Source organism: Coregonus lavaretus (assembly GCF_964263955.1).
Source record: "Coregonus lavaretus genome assembly, contig: HAP1_SCAFFOLD_2580, whole genome shotgun sequence".
Lineage (NCBI taxonomy): Eukaryota > Metazoa > Chordata > Actinopteri > Salmoniformes > Salmonidae > Coregonus > Coregonus lavaretus.
The window spans coordinates 1,570-13,522 of record NW_028159370.1 but is presented as its reverse complement, the minus strand read 5'-3'; the positions used below and the strand labels follow the sequence as shown (position 1 = coordinate 13,522).

Here is an 11,953-nt window from a genome sequence, read left to right as displayed (position 1 = left end):
CCCCAAAGCCAACACCTCCTTTGGCCGCCATTCCTTCCAGTTCTCTGCTGCCAATGACTGGAACGAATTGCAAAAATCTCTGAAGCTGGAGACTCTTATCTCCCTCACTAACTTTAAGCATCAGTTGTCAGAGCACCTTACCGATCACTGCACCTGTACACAGCCCATCTGAAATTAGCCCACCCAACTACCTCATCCCCATATTGTTATTTATTTTGCTCATTTGCACCCCAGTATCTCTATTTGCACATCATCTCTTGCACATCTATCATTCCAGTGTTAATACTAATTGTAATTATTTTGCACTATAGCCTATTTATTGCCTTACCTCCATAACTTGCTACATTTGCACACACTGTATATAGATTTTCTATTGTGTTATTGACTGTACGTTTTGTTTATTCCATATGTAACTCTTTGTTGTTGTTTTTATCGCACTGCTTTGCTTTATCTTGGCCAGGTCGCAGTTGTAAATGAGAACTTGTTCTCAACTGGCTTACCTGGTTAAATAAAGGTGAAATAACATTTTTTTTTTTTTTTATCATTTTCACGAAGTAGTTTGGATGCAGTGAACTACTTTTTCAAAGTAACTTTAGTTCAGTAAACTATATTTTTGCTAAGGGGAGCTTTAGTGTAGCTTAACTTCTTCTAGTGTGAAGTAATTGGAAGCTTGGTAAAATTATATTTTCAGAGTAGCTTCCCCAACGCTGGCCTTGTTCGACTCTTTGAATAATGATGAAACAAACATTTACAGGGTCATTCCACCAGTGTAACTTGGTCCCCCAAAAAACGTTTGATTTCACCTAATTTTAACATTCTGTCATTAAGAGCACATGTTCAGCTTAATAAAAAAAAACATGTTTTTCCATCTCAAGAAGTTAAATATAAAATTACCACAGTAAGTGCCTATTAAGGGTCAAATAAAGTAACAGGGTTGAACGTAACAGGGTTGAGGTTTTCATCTTAAATCAGCCATGAATCCCCTTGTGACAGGGGATTGGAAGCTTGTTGTGTGCATCAGGGAGTGGCAATTGAATGCAACCTTCACAAAAAACAATTGGGTAACAGGGTTGACGTGTTACATTCGACCCGCTCAGTTTTCCACCACAAAACACCAGAAAATGACCAAAAAAGAGTAGAACTAACTCACCTATTTTTTTACACTATATGATTTGACTATTAGATGTTCAATGTTTCTTTTGAAAAAAAAATGAATACTTTCACCATATTAAAACGAGAGTTCAGTTCCACGTAACACGGTTGACCTTAACAAGAGGGACAGACGTAAATGATTCACTAATCACATGAAATAAATAATAATCTTCAGAAATTAATTTGTCAACGCAAAAAAATAACTAGGGCTTTACAATGATGGCGAAAACTTTGAGAAATGTTGGGGTTAAAATCTTCCTAGAAGTCACAGAGGATGCACGGAGGGACATGTCAAAATGCTAAATTTTGACAAAGCAAGTCTTTATTCATATTAAAAATCAGATTTATTGAATTCTCCATGTGGTCTATATTAAAGAGCCCTTCATTTAATATAACAGGCTTTTAAAAAAGTCAATATTGGTGCACAATTTCTACGTAAAATATCAAATTAACTATTTTCGTGGAATGACCCAACAGACGTGTGCCCATATTTGTTGGTGAACACAAAAGTATGCATTGCCAGAATTGTGACCCTCTGTTTTCAGAGAGAGAGAGAGAGAGAGAGAGAGAGAGAGAGAGAGAGAGAGAGAGAAAGAGAGAGAGAGAGAGAGAGAGATAGTCTACACTGTCTTCAGCCTAATAATAGACAGAGAGAGATAGTCTACACTGTCTTCAGCCTAATAATAGCTATTGAAGTGGGTATTTATTTCCTCTCTCTTTTTATTGATTCCAGTTTGAAGGTGTTCTGCAACATGAAAGAATAGCCAGCCTATGCAGCGGTATAGAATGCCCAGAAGGGGGCGCTACAAACCCTTAGATAACTACAATCGGCTCAGTGTCAGTCATTTGCAACATGGCTATGTGCAGTATTGTATTAGGGGCTATTAGAGTAACAACAATAATATATAAATATTATATTATATAAATGACAGAGCCTGAGTGTCCATGTTTACTAGGCCTAATGATATTGTATGCTCCTGTAGCTCAGTTGGTAGAGCATGGTGTTTGAAACGCCAGGGTTGTGGGTTCGATTCCCATGGGGGGGGGCCAGTATGAAAAATGTATGCACTCACTAACTGTCAGTCGCTCTGGATAAGAGTGTATGCTAAATGACTAAAATGTATTTCTAATGATGGAATATTTTCCATCTTACTAGTGCCACACAGACCTCTTCAGTTCACCTGTCATTCATGCCACTCATGTGGCTACGACACTAAGCCTGGCTGCCTGGCTCTCTTACAGGCTGTTTCCTGCTGTGTCTCATTGATAGAGGAGGTTTTTGATGTGAGAGTGGAATAGAGGACAGGTAATATGAAGGGGTTCATTGGGGTTGAATCTGTTCTCTCGTTTATGACAGATGCAGCAGGTTTGGGGGGGCCAATTCGGTTCTCAATTCAGTCGATTCAGGAAGTGATTTGAAATTCACCTTGTGACAAAACATCCTCGTTGAAAACTGTTGTGGGTAGCAACTGGCACTGATTCTCACAGGGATTGTACTGATCTGATCTTTGCAGGGCTGGCTTACCGTTTGGCAGAGCTAGGCACGGTCCGGTCGGACACACACACACACACACACACACACACACACACACACACACACACACACACACACACACACAGAGACTGGGCGCCCAGTGTCTCTGATGGGATGAGCTCAGCTCAGCACCACAGCAGGCCTTGTTCACCCTCACACTCTTCAAACAGCTCCACACACACACACACACACACACACACACTTGTTCGTCCACCCTCACACTTCCAGTAGCTCAGAAAGAAAAGAGTCCCTCTTGTCACGGACGTGTTGATCTCTTTGTGTTATGAACTAAGTGCCGGCAACGATGAGACTGCTCCTCCATTACATGACAACACCAAATACCACATGACTCACACACACAAAGAGACACACAGACACACACACAGAGACACACACACACAGAGACACACACACACAGAGACACACACACACAGAGACACACACACAGAGACACACACACACACAGAGACACACAGAGACACACACACACAGAGACACACACACACAGAGACACACACACAGAGAGACACACACACAGAGACACACACACACAGAGAGACACACACACAGAGACACACACACACAGAGAGACACACACACAGAGACACACACACAGAGACACACACACACAGAGACACACACACACAGAGAGACACACACACAGAGAGACACACACACAGACACACACACACAGAGACACACACACACAGAGACACACACACAGAGAGACACACACACAGAGACACACACACACACAGAGAGACACACACACAGAGAGACACACACAGAGAGACACACACACAGAGACACACACACAGAGACACACACACAGAGACACACACACAGAGAGACACACACAGAGACACACACACAGAGACACACACACAGAGACACACACACAGAGAGACCCTTCAGTGCTCCACAGCTGTTCTTTGTTTCCTCACCCTTAAAGGGTCAGAGGTCACTACAGACCCACACTTCACCAGTTCAACAGTTTAGAGTCCCAAATGGCACCCTATTCCTTATATAGGGCACTACTTTTTACCAGAGCCCTATGGGCTGCTCCTATGGGCCCTGGTCTAAAGTAGTGCACTATATAGCGAATAGGGTGCCATTTGGGACGCGGAACAGTTCACCACTCCAGGACTACTATACTACTGGGTCAGACGAGGCCCAGTTCACCACTCCAGGACTACTATACTACTGGGTCAGACAAGGCCCAGTTCACCACTCCAGGACTACTATACTACTGGGTCAGACGAGGCCCAGTTCACCACTCCAGGACTACTATACTACTGGGTCAGACGAGGCCCAGTTCACCACTCCAGGACTACTATACTACTGGGTCAGACGAGGCCCAGTTCACCACTCCAGGGCTACTATACTACTGGGTCAGACGAGGCCCAGTTCACCACTCCAGGACTACTATACTACTGGGTCAGACGAGGCCCAGTTCACCACTCCAGGGCTACTATACTACTGGGTCAGACGAGGCCCAGTTCACCACTCCAGGACTACTATACTACTGGGTCAGACGAGGCCCAGTACACCACTCCAGGACTACTATACTACTGGGTCAGACGAGGCCCAGTTCACCACTCCAGGACTACTATACTACTGGGTCAGACGAGGCCCAGTTCACCACTCCAGGACTACTATACTACTGGGTCAGATGAGGCCCAGTTCACCACTCCAGGACTACTATACTACTGGGTCAGACGAGGCCCAGTTCACCACTCCAGGACTACTATACTACTGGGTCAGACAAGGCCCAGTTCACCACTCCAGGACTACTATACTACTGGGTCAGACGAGGCCCAGTTCACCACTCCAGGACTACTATACTACTGGGTCAGACGAGGCCCAGTTCACCACTCCAGGACTACTATACTACTGGGTCAGACGAGGCCCAGTTCACCACTCCAGGGCTACTATACTACTGGGTCAGACGAGGCCCAGTTCACCACTCCAGGACTACTATACTACTGGGTCAGACGAGGCCCAGTTCACCACTCCAGGGCTACTATACTACTGGGTCAGACGAGGCCCAGTTCACCACTCCAGGACTACTATACTACTGGGTCAGACGAGGCCCAGTACACCACTCCAGGACTACTATACTACTGGGTCAGACGAGGCCCAGTTCACCACTCCAGGACTACTATACTACTGGGTCAGACGAGGCCCAGTTCACCACTCCAGGACTACTATACTACTGGGTCAGATGAGGCCCAGTTCACCACTCCAGGACTACTATACTACTGGGTCAGACGAGGCCCAGTTCACCACTCCAGGACTACTATACTACTGGGTCAGACAAGGCCCAGTTCACCACTCCAGGACTACTATACTACTGGGTCAGACGAGGCCCAGTTCACCACTCCAGGACTACTATACTACTGGGTCAGACGAGGCCCAGTTCACCACTCCAGGACTACTAAACTACTGGGTCAGACGAGGCCCAGTTCACCACTCCAGGGCTACTATACTACTGGGTCAGACGAGGCCCAGTTCACCACTCCAGGGCTACTATACTACTGGGTCAGACGAGGCCCAGTTCACCACTCCAGGGCTACTATACTACTGGGTCAGACGAGGCCCAGTTCACCACTCCAGGGCTACTATACTACTGGGTCAGACGAGGCCCAGTTCACCACTCCAGGACTACTATACTACTGGGTCAGACGAGGCCCAGTTCACCACTCCAGGACTACTATACTACTGGGTCAGACAAGGCCCAGTTCACCACTCCAGGACTACTATACTACTGGGTCAGACGAGGCCCAGTTCACCACTCCAGGACTACTATACTACTGGGTCAGACGAGGCCCAGTTCACCACTCCAGGGCTACTATACTACTGGGTCAGACGAGGCCCAGTTCACCACTCCAGGACTACTATACTACTGGGTCAGACGAGGCCCAGTTCACCACTCCAGGACTACTATACTACTGGGTCAGACGAGGCCCAGTTCACCACTCCAGGGCTACTATACTACAGGGTCAGACGAGGCCCAGTTCACCACTCCAGGACTACTATACTACTGGGTCAGACGAGGCCCAGTTCACCACTCCAGGACTACTATACTACTGGGTCAGACGAGGCCCAGTTCACCACTCCAAGACTACTATACTACTGGGTCAGTGGACGGAGAGGCAGAGAAAGGGAGAGAATATGAATATTTACAGCTAATTAACAGAGAGATCACGGTATTGATGCATTCAGGCTGTCTCCTGGCAACGCAGGCTTTGATATATCTCAGAGCAGGGATGGAGAGGGAGAGAGAGAGAGACATCGAGACAGAGAGAGAGAGAGAGAGATGCTTCCTCCTCTGGCCTTAGCACCGTTAGACACACACTTTCTCTCTCTCTCTCTCGGTCTTTCTCTCTCTCACACACACACACACCCTCTTTGAGTGTTAATAACATGACTAGTAAACAGGCCCTCCTGTTAGAGCTCATATGGACAGAGGCTTCAGTGAGAGCAGACCGAAAGGTGAAGTATAGCATGCGTAGAACTGGGCTGCATCCCAAATGTCACCCTATTCCCTTTAAAGAGCCCATCAAAAGTAGTGCACTATATAGGGAACACGGAGCCATTTGGGAACGCACCCCTTGATCAATACATTTCAGCTGGTTTTGATTGCAACAGTGATTTTTCACTAGTCTGATTAGACCAGGGGTGTCAAACGTCCGGCCCGCGGACCGGATCAGGCCCGCAAACGGGTTTAATCCGGCCCGCGAGATGATTTTGAAAAAATAATAATAATAATAATAATAATAATAATAAGAATTTTGTAAAGTATAAAAATGCGCTGCAATTTTTCAATAAAATAAACTGCTGTTCCAATTGCGTCCACTGGATGGCGCAATAGCAATTGTGTTAAGCAAGCAAACTGTTTATACCGGGGCAGAGCAAGTAGGTCAAGCACGTGCAGCCAATGAGCTACTTTGTTTTGCCCGCGATATTTATTACGGCTTCTACTTTTAACATTATGTGCTTTGGCACCCTCATTGCCCCAATATGTCTCTGTCAAAAAAAGAGAAAAGTGGACGCAGAGTGCAGAGTGTTCCAAGAAAAATGGTAATCCTATTTATTCACGGAATTGAATGGGAAAGCTGTATGTTTGGTGTGTTCAGAGCATGTTGCAGTGCTGAAAGAATATAACCTTCGTCGCCACTATGTGAGTCTTCATGCCGACAAATATGACAACTTTCAAGGACAGCGGAGATGAGAGAAGGTGAATGAACTGTTGGCGGGTCTGAAGAAACAGCAGTCTGTGTTTACTCACAGCCGAGACATCAGTGACGCTGCAGTGAAAGCTAGCTACCTCATTGCTAATGAAATCGCAGTGGCTTCAAAACCATTTAGTGAGGGTGAATTTGTAAAAACATGCATGATGAAGGCAGCGGAGATTGTGTGCCCTGAAAAGCGGCAGGCTTTTGCAAATATCAGCCTGACAAGAAACACAGTTGCAGACAGGATTTCCGATCTTTCAGTGGATTTGGACAGCCAGTTGAAGCAAAAAGTAAAGTCATTTATTGCGTTTTCGGTTGCAATTGATGAAAGCACGGACATTACAGATGTTGCACAACTGGCCATTTTCATCCGCGGAGTTGATGACACATTGACCGTCACCGAGGAGTTCGTGGAGTTGGTGCCGATGACAGATACAACGACAGCAGCTGATATTTTTACCGCACTCGTCGGCGCGCTGGACAGGGTCGGAGTGGACTGGTCCCGCGCTGTCAGCCTGGCTACAGATGGTGCGCCCTCAATGATCGGGAAAAAAGCAGGCGTTGTGACAAAGTTCAGAGAGAAAGTGCAATCTGCAAATGGAGGACGTGATTTTTTGACTTTTCACTGTATTTTGCACCAGGAGGCTTTGTGTTGCAAGCAGTGGCGGCTGGCCGATAGAGGGCGCTAGGGCGCCGCCCCCTTAAATAAAATTATTTAAAAAAATAAAATAAAAAATAAATAAAAATAATAATAATAATAATAAAAACATCAGTATGTCAATATTTGTGTGTTTGAAATATGGAATGCACACAGTAATATGTGTAAGATATGATAGAAAATCATATTCGCAACCTTTCCTCTGCCTGTCAAACGCCTCGTCAGCTCTGGGCGATACAGAAAGTGCCCCGAGGAGGCGGGTCTACGTAGCAGTTAAGCCAATTGCTAATTTAAGATATGAATGTATGACATAAAATGTAGCCAATCAGCGATCTTAAATCGAATCCAAGGAGGGCGATTATTTTATCGCCCCAAGCTCGCCCCTGATAAAATAAGGACCGGGCTCCAGTGGCGCCATTTTTACTAGACGACAATGGCGAGCGCAAACGTTACTCCTCCAAGACCCAACCCTAACTCGGTGAAATCTCTCCTCCAAGATCCGTTTGAGAGGAGAACTTTGTCAGAGAAAGTTCGGGTGAAAGAGCTGGGCCCAGATCAACCTGACCTCTCAATCAGACAGCAGGCTAGCGAGAAAGGGAAGCAGTATATGCGCGGCTTCTCCCGTAGCTGGTACACCAGGAAGGCTTGGCTAGCTGGGTGCACTGATGCTAATGCTTTATTTTGCTTTCCGTGCTTGCTTTTTAAAACGACGGGGTCAGATTCAGCATGGACAGGTACCGGAGTGAGGGATATGAAGCACCTGTCAGAGAAGGTAAAGAAACATGAGAACACCAGGGCACACATGGACAACTCTGTAAAGCTAGCTGTATTAGGAAGGGTGAACATTGCTACGCAGCTGGATGACGGCCACAGGATTGCGGTGAGGAAACACAATGAGGAGGTGGATAAAAACAGGCACATTCTATCCAAAATTATCGATTGTGTGAAGTTCTGTGGGGCTTTTGAGTTGGCCTTGCGTGGGCACGAGGAGACTGACTCCTCGGACAACCCCGGCATTTTCCGGGGCTTAGTGGATTTTGTTGCCTCCCTCGACAGTGTGCTGGAGGAGCACCTGAAGACAGCTACCGTTTTTAAGGGCACGTCAAAGACGATACAGAACGAGCTGTTGGACTGTATGCTGTCAGTGCTTAAGGATTACATCCTGGAGGAAGTAAAGAGTGCTGATTTTATCGCCATTCAAGCTGACGAGACGACTGACGTTTCCACCCACTGCCAGTTGGTGCTTGTGATACGCTACATCGATGCTAAAAGTAACGTCCAAGAGCGTTTTTTCGAGTTCATTTTGATCGAGAACGCAACCGCCGACACCATCGCTACAGCGCTGCTGGAGAGGCTCAGCACCATACTCTCACATGGACAAAAGGCCAAACTTATTGCCCAGGCTTACGACGGAGCAAGTGTGATGAGGGGAGCCACCGGCGGAGTGCAGCGTAAAATAGTGGATGTGTACGAAAATGCGCACTACGTCCACTGCTATGCACATCAGCTGAACCTCATCATGCAGCAGGCTACTTCACGCATCCCCAGGATCGGCACTTTCTTTTCCGACCTTGCAGGATTTTCTGCTTTCTTCTCCAGGTCTCCCAAGCGAACCACCGTGCTTGACGAAGTGGTTGCGCATAGACTCCCCAGAGCCTCTACAACACGGTGGAACTTCCACAGTCGCGCTGTAAACACTGTGTACGAGTACAGGGATGACCTCCTAACGTGTTTCCAGACCATCAGAGACTCTGGGAACTTTGATGCCCCGACTGTCAGAGAGGCGGGGGGCTTTGTGAGGATGCTCGAAGACGAGGCTTTCTGTTTTTTCCTGGCACTGTTCCACAAGATCATGCCAAATGTGGACATGCTTTTCAGCCAGCTGCAGAAGAGGAACATCGACCCTGTCTTCATTAAAGCACTTGTCCAGAGGTTCACAGACAGCATGCTAACAATCAGGTAAATAACTATATTTACTATTGGCTGATAAAGATGTTGTTAGAAAGATGAATAGTTCACTTACAACAGTTTAAAAGCCTAAATGTGTCTGGTCATCAAAGTGAGTGATTATCATAGAGCCGTCACAATTATATTTGTTTTAGTATTTTAAAAGGAAAGAGAAGACACAATCAGACGTTGATAATAATGCAGGAAAGTACTACACAGTTTGTAATAATTATTCAGGTGTCCACCAGGTCAATTTCTAGAAGAGGCCTAGTTGTTATTGAAGATTAACTTTATTGCTAAGTGCACAGCAGAACAAAATGATGTTGCATCCCTCTCACAAATGTAATAGAAAAAGGCTTTAAAACGTAATAACATCAGTTAATTATGTACATCACAGGTTAAAAGCAGTTACTAGACATAGTTTGTGTGTATATACACACTATCTGTCTGTCTGTCTGTCTGTCTATATATATATATATATATATATATATATATATATATATATATATATATATATATATATATATATATAAAAGTCACTGGTTGTGTGTTGAGGGGGAATTACAGTGAGTTAAGAAGTCTGATTGCAAGTTATCAAATTAAACTTTATTTTTTGGACCCAGGGCCTCAATTCCCTCTTTGTGTGGGGACAGCGCATCTGACGAGCAGCAACAGCCCATCAAGCGACGGAGGATGCTGGGACCAGGAGAACAACAGAGGTTGGCTATAGAGGTAAGTTGTGATGTAATTGTCAGTGTTTCCCCCTAGAACTTTTTTCAGGCCTGGTAGTATGTAGCCAAAACCCTGAACAATCAGCACCTTGGTAATCATATACTTGAGTTGGACATAGGCATGTGTCAGTCAGGATCACTTGCATCAAAATAGCTTAATTGCAAATTAAAGCTGATGATGTATCTTTTACAGGTATGTGATACCATCCTGAGTCATGCCAAAGAGAGGTTCTCCTTCACCCAGCACCTCATCAGCGCAACACTATTGCACGGAGAGTTGTTCCCACAACACAGTGTGAAGTTCCCCGATACAGCGCTTGAAACAACCGTGGAGGCGTACCCCATGTTGAACAAGGCCAAGCTCAAAACCGAACTGTCCCTCATCTATGAGAACAGTGAGTTCAAGGCTTGTAGTGGTGCAGTGCCCCTGTACCAGTTCTTCATGGAGAACAACCTTCAGAGCACTTTCACAGAGACTGCCAGCCTCCTCAAGATCCTCATCACCACACCCATGACAACTGCTGAGTCAGAAAGGTGCTTCTCTACACTGAAAAGGATCAAGACCTTCCTGAGAAACAGCATGACACAGGATCGCCTGAACGCTCTGGCCATGCTCTCCATGGAGAAGAAACTTGTCAGGGACATTCCTGACTTTAATCAAAGGGTCATTGAGAGGTTTGCCACTCAGAAGGACAGACGGGCAAAATTCCTGTACAAATAAGATGACAGACACACACACACAGAGCAGCTCTGGCCGCATGTTTCTTTGTATATAGTTGACCTTAGCATAAAAAATCCAGTTATATATGGTACTCTAGAAAGTCTTAATAGTGTCTTTGCTAATATTACTGTATATATGTTGTTTTGTATCAATTAATTGTTGCAGTTCTGGAGCACATTAACAATTAGTCACATTTAGTATGATCATAAAATACTGTATGCTATTCTTCCAGTCAAAGGTTTGAGTTCATCCACTTGATATCCATTTCTATATTATACATCCTTTTATACAGTGTAAGATTTCCTATAAACTTTATAATAATTTCATGTTATTGTCCACTTTCCACTCTGTTCTGACAGCATGCCTGTTGCGTTGCCTGTTTACTACCAATGGTGAAAAGTTCACTTTAAATGCAAATGAAAGGCTTGGGTTTGTGTAATATGTTTTTGTGTAAGAATGCCTCAACTTTTTAATATTGGCATTAAATAATTACTGAATGTTTCACTGAGCACTGCTGTCCTGCAGTTTGTGTTAAAATATATCGCGATGGTTACAGGAAAAAAAAAGTATGGCACAGCCCCACCGAGAATATTTTTCACCAGCCGCCACTGGTTGCAAGTCATTAAAGATGGATAACGTCATGAAGGTGGTCATCCAAACTGTTAATTTCATCCGATCCAGAAGCCTGAATCACCGTCAGTTTGACAGCCTTCTCAGAGAGAAAGACCACATCTATGGCCTGCCATACCACACTGAGGTAAGATGGCGCTGTGCTGTGCTGAGGCGTTTCTTTGATTTACGAGAAGAAATTGAACAGTTCATGGAAGAAAAGGGCAAACCAGTGTTAGAATTTCATTCCGCAGAATGGATGCAAGACCTTGCATTTATGGTGGATGTTACAGAGCACCTGAATAACTTGAACAAACAGCTGCAAGGGCGCAACAAAGTTGTCACGCAGTATTATGACAGCAT

At 45.2% G+C, this 11,953-nt stretch overlaps 1 protein-coding gene across 1 annotated transcript; it reads left to right on the top strand.

Annotated features, from left to right (window-relative positions):
• The first annotated feature begins 8,299 nt into the window (after nucleotides 1-8,299).
• Nucleotides 8,300-11,488, top strand: LOC311122948 (zinc finger MYM-type protein 1-like). The gene is made up of 3 exons (XM_084197244.1): nucleotides 8,300-9,541; nucleotides 10,153-10,261; nucleotides 10,454-11,488. Exons 1-3 carry the CDS (start codon nucleotides 8,334-8,336, stop codon nucleotides 10,979-10,981), a joined length of 1,845 nt encoding a protein of 614 aa, XP_084053370.1. The 5' UTR covers nucleotides 8,300-8,333; the 3' UTR covers nucleotides 10,982-11,488.
• Nucleotides 11,489-11,953: the final 465 nt, after the last annotated feature.

Coding starts and splice junctions, on each gene's coding strand:
- LOC311122948 (XM_084197244.1), top strand. CDS start 8,334: ATGAAGCACCTGTCAGAGAAGGTAAAGAAACATGAGAACACCAGGGCA. Junction 9,542..10,152: donor GACAGCATGCTAACAATCAG/GTAAATAACTAT, acceptor TTTTGGACCCAG/GGCCTCAATTCCCTCTTTGT. Junction 10,262..10,453: donor AACAGAGGTTGGCTATAGAG/GTAAGTTGTGAT, acceptor TATCTTTTACAG/GTATGTGATACCATCCTGAG.